The 12,242-nt window shown below is 32.6% G+C and overlaps 1 protein-coding gene across 1 annotated transcript; it reads left to right on the plus strand.

The window, feature by feature from the left end:
* Positions 1–783: 783 nt before the first annotated feature.
* Positions 784–11,643, plus strand: LOC124353136 (methionine adenosyltransferase 2 subunit beta-like). The gene is made up of 6 exons (XM_046802988.1): positions 784–920; positions 3,682–3,836; positions 6,419–6,606; positions 8,369–8,521; positions 8,707–8,897; positions 10,501–11,643. The coding sequence occupies exons 2-6, from the start codon at positions 3,718–3,720 to the stop codon at positions 10,807–10,809; spliced, it is 960 nt and encodes a 319-aa protein (XP_046658944.1). The 5' UTR covers positions 784–920; positions 3,682–3,717; the 3' UTR covers positions 10,810–11,643.
* Positions 11,644–12,242: the final 599 nt, after the last annotated feature.

Below are 12,242 nucleotides of genomic sequence, written 5' to 3' on the forward strand. Positions count from 1 at the left end.
TTGACTACTTTGTGTGGAGTCTTATTAAGGAATAAAACGGCTAAAACCTACTAACCTGTGTTTTTTTATATCAGATGTCCCAGGGCAGTTTGACAATGTCCAACCCTGTTGTAAAAACTTGAAAAGGTACGCTGTATGGATTCACGCACGATATTTTCTGCTACTATTCTTTCCCTAAGGTCATTATTCCATTGGGGGTTTTTATAGACGTTTTTAACGTAATTGTAATTACTAGTGCTGCGGTAACTTTACATTTAACAATTGTAAACTGCCCCTCAAAAAAGCCCATTTTGGGGAAATGGTTCGCTTTCTTTCCTAGAGGTGTATTTTAAATTTCATTTTTCTATCTTTGTCCATTGAAGGTTGAGCAGGATATATAAATGCATTTAACTTAAATAATTTCAGTGAGCTGCCATTTTGTTCTGGGTTGAGATAAATAGGTCTATTTTCCACTGTTCTTCTTCTTTTATCAAGAGCTTTTAAGTGATGTGTCACTTAATGAATCTTTACATTTAAAAATATTGAGCCTCCTTCCCCCCTCAGAAAATCCTATTTTGGGAAAATAGGCAAAGTTGTAACAGTGACTAAAAAGTTCACTTCTACTTCCTAGAAAGGTGTCCCGAGTTCCATCCCTCCATCTTTATTCATAAAAAACTGAACAGTGTATCCATACAACTCACATTGTACAGAAGCAACCAAAGACAGTGCACTTCGGAGCTTCATGGTATTATCAAAGTCCTCTTTTATAAGTAAACCGGAAAAAACAAATAAACCAACATAACCTTGAATTCTTGAAAATGTATTTATTTATTGCACTATTTCAATACATGAATTGTGTTTCGTAATTATTTCAAATTCTAAACAACCAGTATATACTGTCAAGAACATTTTTCAATTTGATAACTTGTAAATAAATTCAAGTAAGTATTAAGTTTACACTATTATTCATTAATTTTATGCAGAGTGGTCCCAAAGTTTTAGAACAATCTCACTAGAAGAGGCTAGTTAGTTTTCTGTTGACTCAGTTGTATATATCTCTACTGGATACGAAGATCTTTGAAAATGTATTTCAAACTTAAGCAATGAAAAAAAAACAAGTTAATAAAATGCAAGTGGGTGTAAACAAAGACAAACTTGTATTTACTCTACACACTTCCAATTATTTGTTGATTTTTCAAATAGCTTTTGAAACTAAATAGGGAGCATTAGAAGCCAATTTTTTTTAACAATAATATTGAACTGAATAACATTATAGACTTTTAAGAATATTATTGTTAAATTATATTTTTATATATCAAAGAAATATACGCCATTGAAATCTCGTTTTAATCAAAAGCTGATTTGATCATTCGAGTGATGTACGCTTATCATACTGCAGCCGTACAATGGTGGTGTACATGTATTATATGTTACAAGGTGTCAAGAAACGTTTATCCTTCAAAATAGTAAAAAGTGTCTAAATATTACTGCATTTTGTTTGTTACATTTTGTAAATATACATAACCGAGATAGTATTTTTCATCATTAATATATTAATTTTTTAAGATATTAAAACAGTCAAACTAAACTATAACTTGAAATACATATAATGTAATTTGGTTTCAGTAGTAACAGCTGGGATTCATTACTCATGAATATCGGTGATTAAAAAATCTTGAATATTGGTGATTTGATTGTCGTGGTGGCCACTTATTATACTGCAGCCAACAAAGTCTTTTGTATTAACAATTCGTGAAAAGGAACTAGGCTAGTACACCTAGTTGAAAGGGTTGACACTAATACAACCAAGTAATGAATTAACATGCATTGAGGGAATTTCTCCCTCAATATTGATTTTATTTGTAATATTGCTGTCCGTAACACTTTTTAAGTACTTTCGAAACTTAAAGAAAAATCGGTACTTTGGGATTATACCGACCACACACCCAGACATGAATCGTTATTTCACATTTCGTTTCTACTGATTACTAGATTAGCGTAGAACAATATTTCGTCAATATAAAACAGGAATTGTCTTATCGCAAACACCTCCCCATCCTCAGACAGAGGTCAAAGTCGAGCGTCTAGTAGATAACGTGATTGCAGAGTCTCGCCGCCCGTTCAGCTGGTGCATCGCTTTGTTGTACTTCCGTGTTTTACCTCTACATTTCTCCAAACACAAAAATTCAACAAAAACAAACATTTACCAAACTAAACTTTTTATTAAAAAAACACTCAAAACTTGTTTTTATTCTTGATCACATTCCGCCACCCAAAATGCGAGTGCCTCCGGCCATCAGCGCGGGCTTCGGCAGCACCTTCGGTGCTGCCCCGCGCTGATGTCGACGAAAGAAAAACATCCCTCGAGATAGTACCTATCAGTAAAATATCAAATTCTAGAGGGGCTAATCAGAAATATAAATTGAATTGTAATGGAAAGGCAATGATGTACCGTGCAAATCACGTGATGCCGCGCGGCCTGCCGTAATCAGGATTCTCGAGAAAGATAAGATAACAGCGACAACAATACCGATCACAATACCTGGAAATGCTTGTAAGTTTGTAATTTTGTAATTGAAGAGTTGTTTTTTCGTTCTATCATGTTTGTTTCTATAAATTTCTATTTTTGTGTTCTTCATACTGGTGTGGTCGGTATAATCCCAAAGTACCGAAAAATCAGTAAATCTTGTGAAGTACGACTTGAAAATATTTACCATGTACATTCATTTTAGATCGTTTTAATTGATGAAGACAACAACCAAATAAAAAAACGTGGTTCTATTCTGAGTCCCTGGACACCTTTCAATTTTTAATGAATACAGATGAATCAAAACCGTTGAAGATATAACTTAGTTCTTCTTTCCAGTTGTACGATTTTTTTTTTAAGTGATAGGGGAAAATTTATTTTTTTCAAAATACATGCTGGATTCATGGTAATGCCAATTACACAACTTCCACAGCTAGTGATTGATATGTAATTGGCAGCATATAAGAAAATTTAATTGCTACCCATTTGTAGGAACTGAACAACTCTATTATTTTTATGATCGTAAAATTTTAAACACTTTCAGTCTTAGTACCTAAAAAAACTACCATGTAACTAAACCAATAAACTATTTTTCAGTTTACATTTGGGCTTTGGGACACTGATAACAGTCTCAAATCAAAGGTGCTGCCGCAGTCCGCACATTCATGAACAGATCCCTGGAGTTTTGATATGTCTGACTACTGCCGAACACTTTAAATTAGTTTCTATACTAAAATGTGATGTGCTAGTTAAAGTTTATGTCATTAGGAATATTTTAAAGGTGGTTGTAAATCGAATCTATTCCCTTCCATTCCATTCATTGTTAAATTTAAGTGAGCATGTGACTAAATTGTGATTGTTAATATTACTTCTTTTATACTTTTCAATAATTTCAGTACTAAAATGTGTGGTGCTGAAGACAGCATACACCGTCAAGAATAATTTAAAGACGGGTTTAGATTATTGGTAATGTCCCAGAATCCAATGTTTATTGATTTTATCCCTCTCTGTACAATGGCCATGATTTTAGCACTCAATCATTTTCTTCTTTTTGGAGACGTCTTTGAGCAAATAACGACAACCAGTATGTAGAAGTTATAGGAGATTCTTCGATTGAGCATTTCCCCACTTTTGTTTAAAAAATGTAAATAAGTCTAATAACACAATTTTTACAGGATTGTATTGGATTTTGGAGTTGTATCAAAAGCACAATGACCAGTCAACAAAAAAACAAACTATTTTTGACGGGAGCTTCAGGATTGCTGGGTAGAGCACTCTACAAAAAGTTTGAATCTGAAGGATGGGATATTTATGGCACTGCATTTGTAAGGTAGATAACATCTGATCATTGCTTGTGTTTGTATGTATTTTTACAGTAAAATAAAACACACCAGGTGTTTTTGTGTAACAATAATATAATGTTGATAAATAACTTAATATTGATGACAAAAGTTTACAATGATAACATATCACTAAATTTTTTAATTACAAAAACTAATATTATAACTTAGGCTCTTTATTTCATGAGGCCTTTTGGCCGCCAGATTCATAAAAGTATATTGTTTACATTATTTTAAAACTGACTTGTAAGTGATTTTAATAATAATTGGTTTGAACTGTTAAGATTGTAAAATTAAGTTAGTTAATACAGTAATTTGGGAAGCTGTTGATCACAAAACTGTAGTGATGTAAAATTCCTCAAAATGAGGAATATTCTCAGGGAATATCTATAAGTTCTGAACAGTTTATGGTTAATTACCAAAATAACTAAAAAAAACTGTAAATTAATAGGTAAAAGCAGTAATGGTAAAACGAAATTTAAAAAATGTAATATATTTTTAAGTAAAATTATAAAATTCCTAGGAGTTTTTAATTTAAAAGTGAATTCACGAAAGTTAATAGCTCAATATGGTAAATGTGTATGAAAATAAAATACCAACACTCTTATACATTTAAAAAATATTATTATTGATAGAATAAAAACATTTTAAAAAAACTAGAATTTAAAATGTTATAAAAATCAAATTAATAGTCAACTTTGTATTATCTGAAGGCCACTATTTTTGGAAGTTTTGTTACCAGGGACCTAATAAACTACATTATTAGAAGGAACAGGCTTTATTTACTTACTATGAAAATTACACGTCATTATGACAATCAGTTCTTGTTTTCTGCTTCCCAAAAGAAAGCTATGTCAGCGAGAAGGAGGGTACTCTTTCCCTACTACTATTTTTTATAAGGCTGTATAAGTAGGTTTAGATTAGTTTATCATAAATATGATACTATTAGTACCAAATTTATAGATAACCTATACAAGTGCTCACGTGACTGGAGGGATGTTCTTCTTTTTTCACCATAAGTGTCGGATGACACCACCAAAGCCGCACTGATAGCCAAATGTATTTCCGATCTGTACTTTCCCAACCTCAGATCACGTGCCAGATCGTCCAACTTTTTTTAAGTCCTCTGTCCATTGTCACTCTCAATGTCCATAAAATCTTCTTGATACTTCTCCTCTGCTTCTTCCTTTCCAAATAAAAAATTAATCATCATTGTTATTTGACTCGATCTCATCATCTAATTCAATCTCAAGATTTCTTACTTTCTTCCTCTCGTCCTGATTTCTCTGGGTTGTCTTCTGCTTGCTTGCTTGTTTCTTTTATCTCTTTTGGAGGTGGGGCATTTATGATCTTCCAGTTGTGAGAAAGAAATGTTAACCGCTGCTCACTCAGACAAAAGATGGTTTCTTTTCTTGGAATGCATCTTAGAAAACATACTAATTATACGCTCTGTGGCAGCAGAAGTTACTGGTGCCCCCATTATTCTTATGGCTACATCTACCAAGTCACGAATACCTCTCAATCCTCACCATGAAAAAAGCGTTATAATTTTAAAAAACTTGAAATCTAAAAATTTTAGTACATTTCCAATTTTTGGAAATCTTCCCAGGCCAAAGAAATATTTCTGACAGAATTGCCATTTCATAAGTTCCCTCCCACTGGGAATACACCCCGCCCAAGTCACTTCAAAAATGTATAAAATAAGTACTCAAATCTCTAGAACTGGAGGTGGTGAAACTTTAACTTCTGGGAGTTTGAGGAATATGAATACTCTCAGAAGAAAGGGGAGTCTATAAGTTCGCAACTATGTTTTTATACATTTCAGTGATGCAGGGGAAAGTTTCTTGAACAAACCAAATATGCTTAAATGTTCCAATATGTTATACAACATATGACCTGTGCTTAATTGTGTATTAGTATTGGTTTTGTAATCATTTTCATTTAGTAATGTAGAATAGTCAATCAGATGTCAATTTTCTAATTCTTTGTTAGTAAATTTGGTACTGTGGAACCCCGAAAATGTGAGCTATTGGAGCTGGCTTGAGTTTGATTTTCAGAGAATTCGGAATATCCAGACTTAGAAACATACATCTTACTTAACAACCTACCGACGTAGTTTAAGTACTTGTCCACACATTATCTATCAATTTCATTAACTCAGTGGCAGATGGTGATTATTTATATAGTTCATAAGTGACAAACAAGACATTTGGCACAATAGGGTAGCCTCTAATCCAACATTCTCCTCATCATAACCTAGAACATTTTCTTGTAATATCAGATTTGTAAATTGAATTTTGAGCTTAGCTCCAGTTCACCTTCCTTTTATTGTAGCGTCTGGTATCTGCAAGTCTGAGACGGCATCAGTTATCAGAAGGTGCAATAAAAGGAAGGTAAACTGGAGTTAAACTCAAAATTCAATTGAATCAATCTTTCCTACCGTAGCGATGTTATGTGTAGATTTGTAAAGTGTTAACCACATCTTGTGTAACCCGAGAAAGTTTGACATTAGCTAGGTATTTATTTTATAATTTGATTTGTTTTACATTTTTAATCTCATTAACTTTTGTAGGGTTCAGGAAGGTTTGCATGAACTGGACATCACCAAGAGGGATGATGTTGAGAGGGTGATTACAGAGTTCCGGCCTGACTTTGTGATTCATGCAGCAGCTCAGCGGTTCCCAGATAAAGTGGACTCAGATCCTGATGCTGCAAGACGCTTGAATGTCGACGCTACAGGCTACGTTGTGGATGCAGCAGGTTATTCATCGTTCTTCTCCCTTAATTTTTCAGCAAGTTCCATTAGTTAAGATCATCATAGTCCAATAACTACTGATGAGTACAGCCTAAAATATCCAGAATTGTGTTGTGCTAGGAAACTTTTTTCTGGCCATACATAATTTATTTATCAAAAGAGTTTCATTTGCTCTTTGATCTATTGCCATGGCCGATGTAACAAGATGATGTGCTGCTACAATTTGCCTCCTACTTGGGAAAACAGTACAGACAACTTGTGATCTACTTGGAAAATATGCTTCTGAAATTATGATCATTACAAGGATAGTTTTATGATAAACTGAAGTTTATTGGTTAAGGTAAAATATCATATTGACTGTCTACTACTGATGCTTACAAAAAAGGTCAAAACAATTTTTTTTAATTGTTCTTGAACATTGACATTGGACCATTAAAGACAATAATAATCAGAACATACCAATCATGAACAGGAAATTTTGTACATCCAAGAAATAAGTTTGGAAGGGATTCTGCACTGACATTGACAGTGGTGCAAGGCTTCTAAAACTACTATAAAATAATTGTGGCTCACCACTTCCAAGTTGGAAAGATAATCAAGTCAGCCCTTTTACACCTCAAAGTGATAACTTGTGCAAAACAGATGGTTGTGAAAATAACTTATTTTTAATTAACTATTTGAAAAAACTTAAATATAAATAAAACTTTATATATATTTAAGTTTTTCATCATTCCACACTTTAAAATTAATTTCAAAAAGTTACTTTCAAGAGAACCTATGCAAGAGAAAAATATATACACTGATAAAACAACTGAGATATTTGTTAATGAAATATAGAATTTCTAGAACGATGAATTCAGGATAATTTTACAGGTTTAGTTAATGTGTGAAGGTATTGAAGTGAATGTATTGAAGTTTTGGCTTTTGAAAAAAGATTTGGATATTAATGACCTTATTAATATACAAATTTAAAAATTCTGTATATGTATCTTAAAAACAAACAAAAATATTTTAAGTGGCTAGGTTTGTTGAAGTTGTACTGTCACAATTGTATTTTATTAGTGGTATTTTTATGTGGTTAAATAAAAAAACTTTATTTTAACATCTACACAGGCTTTGACTTTCAGGCTCTATGTTTTTTTTTTAAGTAAATAAAATATATACGAGGGTAATTCGAAAAGTAAGGTCCGTTTTTTTATTTAAAGAAAACCACAACAGATTTTTTTCAAAAAACTTGTTTTATTTTGATTCCTGGCATCAATCACTATTTTTCTACATAATTTCCACTTTTGTTTAATCACATGTCATAACGATCTACAAGTTTTTGAATGCCGGTGTCATAGAAGTTGGCCACCTGCGACAATAACCAGTCTTGTACTGCTTGTTTCACCTCGTCATCAGTGTCGAAGCGCTTCCCGCTTAGGAACTTTTTTAGATAGCGAAACAAGTGGAAGTCGCTCAGCGCCAAGTCTGGGCTGTATGGCAGGTGTTCTAGCTGTTTCCAACCAAACGATTTGATGAGATTTTGGGTTTGGTTGACAGAGTGGGGTCTGGCATTGTCATGCAGCAACGAAACTCCAGCTGTCAATAGGCCACGTCGCTTGTTCTGTATTGCTCGTCTATGAGCTATGTTATTTATGTTAAATTTGTACCAGATTATTTTAGTTGTGATGGATTGTAATCACTTGTGAAAAATAAATATGTTCCATTCTATTCTACTCTAGATATGAGTAGTAATAATATTTACTCACTGTTAATGTGTTGCAGCCAAAGTTGGAGCTCCTGTCCTCTACATCAGCACTGACTATGTGTTTGACGGGAAAGGGGAAACTGCTTATACTGTCCACGACAAGCCTAATCCCATCAATTTGTATGGGCAAACCAAACTGGAAGGAGAGGTTGTCGCACTAAAATGTCCAGGTGAAAAATAATGTAACGCACGCTCTATTAGAGTGTATTTTATTGTTCATATTTTCATAACCCATTACTTGTAGTAGTAATTTTGAGTGTTTTGTAAACATTCTAAGTAAAAGAGTTAAAAATGATCACATCAGTAGATATTTACAAATTTATTAGACATACTCACTAAGGTCGGGTATTTTCAGAAAACAGTGTGCTGAGAATACCAGTCCTCTATGGACCTGTCCTGGACCTGAAGGAATCTGCAGTTACTTGTCTCTTACAACCTCTCCTGATGACAACCAAAGTTGCATACGTCTCTCATCTGGAACGCAGATGTCCCTCTCACGTTGATGACGTTGCTCTCATCTGCCTTCAGTTGGCTAATGCTAGAAAGGTGCATTTATATTCAAATCTTTCAGTTTATGCTCTTTTTCAACTCTTTTTTTATTACAAGTTCTGTAATAAGCATAAGAATAAGCAAGACCATGACTGGTAAATACAACTTTTTCAAGAAAGTCATTAGATAATGAGATGTAATGTTTTATTTTGGACTAAACATGTCATATCCAGTAACAAAGGCCCAATTTCTTATAAAAAGTAAATCATCATGGGTTCTTTCAAAAATATTTTTGATGGAAGGAATTACATCTTCTTATATTTTTCTTTGCTTCTATTTATATTTAAAAATTCGTCTTAAATGAATATTCTTGGAGCATTGGAAATATTTTCATTTAATACCACTAGTGAATTACAACACATTTTCCAATATTAATTTAATTTTGCGAGGCCTTTCAGAATCGAGGATTCCACCGTCAGACAACTGCACAAATGAATAAATATTTACATTTTTCTAAACAATATGTACAAAAATAACATATTGTAAAGGATTTAGAAAAATGGTTATCCAGTATAAATATTTAAATGTAATTACATTTTCATTTTTTTATGAATTGTAATGAGAGTGTAGAATTGAATTTTCAATAGGTCCGTTTTCATTATTAATGTTTTTCTTGATTTTTGTTGATTTTTTCTTGATGTTGTTTCGTAATATCGGATTTTTCAGTTAGTCCATATTTTTTAAGTGTTTAAAGTGTTCTTTGAATTGTGTTGTAAGTCACTAGTGTTAAATGGTATTAAATTAATTTTAAAGTTTGTACATTTGTATGCTGAAATCATAGATACCTCATGTGAGAATAACAAGTCATAAACATTTCTTTCACCTTGTCATCTGTAGCAAAGATGAAACATCTTTAGGTAGCAGAACTGAAAATCGCACTGTTCCCATCCAAAAATATTGTATAATATTTAAAATTTGAATTTGGTGTAATAGGGTCATTGTAATGCAGCAGGCCATATTACTTATTTTGTAATGCATGTCGATATACAGATAATGCACAGAATAGCACAGTAAGCAGATGCATTATTCCTCCAAGAAAAATTTCACAATTTGGATATGAATAGAATAGTAAGACTTATGTTCAGGTAGATTTAGGTTATTTATGTAAAATAAACAGCTTAAACTATTTATATGGATGAACATCACTCCTTCACCGTTATAAGATAAATTAAATAAACTTCAATAATAAAAGTTAAAGGATAAATCATCTGCTGTACCCTAATTAACCTATTTTAATTTTTTTTTTAATATTCTATGCGTATACTGAGAAAATTATAATTCAAAGTGTCAATAAAGAATAAAACGTTTTTACACAAACCATGTTATTCTGAAAATTTACAATTGGTACTGCATATTAGGTTTGGTAAAAAGTAGTACCATCGTGAATGAGACCATGATATGGATTTAAAATCTGATAAGATAGCCTCACAACAGGACTTCTCTAGAAATGTAAGAATTTACAATATTCTATACCAATCTTGAACTACCAATAACAAACTGCATGGCCTTTATTAATGTTCATTTCTTACAGCACATGCAGTTATCCAAATATGTTCTGACTCAGATTACAAGAAGTCAACTGCTGTTTCATGTTCTGTAGGATAAAGCAATTAAGGGAATATGCCAGTGGTGCGGAGAGGAGAAGATGACCAAGTATCAGATGGTGTTGAAGATGGCGGAGGTATTCAGTATCCCACATTCCCACGTGAAGCCGGAGATGAAGTTGGGAGCGAGTGCCACCAGACCTTTGGACCCACAGTTGGACTGTTCCCGGCTCAAGCAGTTGGGGTTTGGGCAGCATACTCCATTCACCAAAGGAATATACGATGTTCTGTGTTCCTGGGTGTCTCTTAACATTCACGTAGTGCCTGATATACGACCTTACACGGTTCCCACAAACAAACCGTAGAATGTTGGTTCAGCATTTTACCGGTTTCTAAGACCAATTTCAACTAGTGATTTAGTTAATAGGTTATACATTAATACCTTTACTAAATGTTAGGGGTTTTTTTCTCATCTTATTCTAGTTTTATGGAAGGAAGGGAAGGGGCATAAATAACTTGGCTTACAACTGAATTTTGTGCTTAAATTGGATTTGTGAACAATCACAGTTCAAGCTTGTTTATCTTAGAGCGCCAAAGTTAAACACAACTACTGAATTTTTACAAAACAGTAAACATTTATTTTATTTGTTTTCTGTAAATTAATCTCTGTGAAATAAAATAATAAATTGGCCCACTTTTACTATTACATAAATTCTTTAGTATCTGAATTTTACTATGTTACCATTCTATTCCCAGTTTATCTGGATATTAATTCATCCCGATCACTTGCAGTCCCAATTAATCTGGATAAATGAGGTTGTTCACAAGATGGCAACTCAAAACCTATTTTCAAATTCCTATGGCATAATGAAACATGCACCTATTACCATGTTAGAATAAACTATAAATACTGGCTAAATTCATTATACAAATTTTTTTCTGTTTTAAAGAATAAATTACTTTTCTATGTGCTTAAAGCTAAAGTTTAGTTATCGTTTGTGATTTTTTTTTAGAACTTGCAATAATTTTTAGTTGTAATGACTGGTTATATGTGTAACTAGGATTCTTATTTTATTAAAGTTAGGAAAAAATGAAGGTATCATGTAACACTTGGAATAGTCATATAAGTATTTTTTCATTTGTAATGGTTTAAAAGTAATCAAATTCAATCTAATCATATTCTTTGTTTGAAGTTTATTTTTGACGATGGAAAGATTGTGGAGGAAACAGGATTTTTCCGGAAATTTGCCATAATTATGTGTTAGGTTAGTTATTTACCTGAAGAAGAGATCAGATTGCAGACCTCGAAATGTAGTGTTACTGATTTTTTTATCCCTGAACGATGGCAAATGTCCGGAAAATTCCTGTTTCCCTCAATAAAATAATATTAAAATATTGTTGACATTAAAACAATTAGAAATATTGATTTTATATAGTAGTTGTTGGTTTACCAGGTGAAGTTAGGGATAAAAAACCTATAATTGGGACCAACGGCGGAGGTGGCTTCTTGCAAGGACTTACTTGCTCAGCGGTCACTTATCTTGCAATGTCCACTGTGCCCACTAGGCTTCACCATTGGAATTTTTTGTTTATTTCTAGTCTATTTACAAAATAACTCAAAGTGTATCATCTAAAGTTTGTTGATCTAATTTTACGTGCAATAAATATTCCAACTTTTTTATTGTGATGTAATTTGTCTGTGATATTTTTACACATTGTAACTGTTATATTGTTAAAGAAATATTTTTCTACCTGCATGACAATGGCTTGTTTGACGATCTTGGTTTTATATGTTTAA

The sequence above is a fragment of the Homalodisca vitripennis genome, chromosome 1 (genome assembly GCF_021130785.1).
Source record: "Homalodisca vitripennis isolate AUS2020 chromosome 1, UT_GWSS_2.1, whole genome shotgun sequence".
Lineage (NCBI taxonomy): Eukaryota > Metazoa > Arthropoda > Insecta > Hemiptera > Cicadellidae > Homalodisca > Homalodisca vitripennis.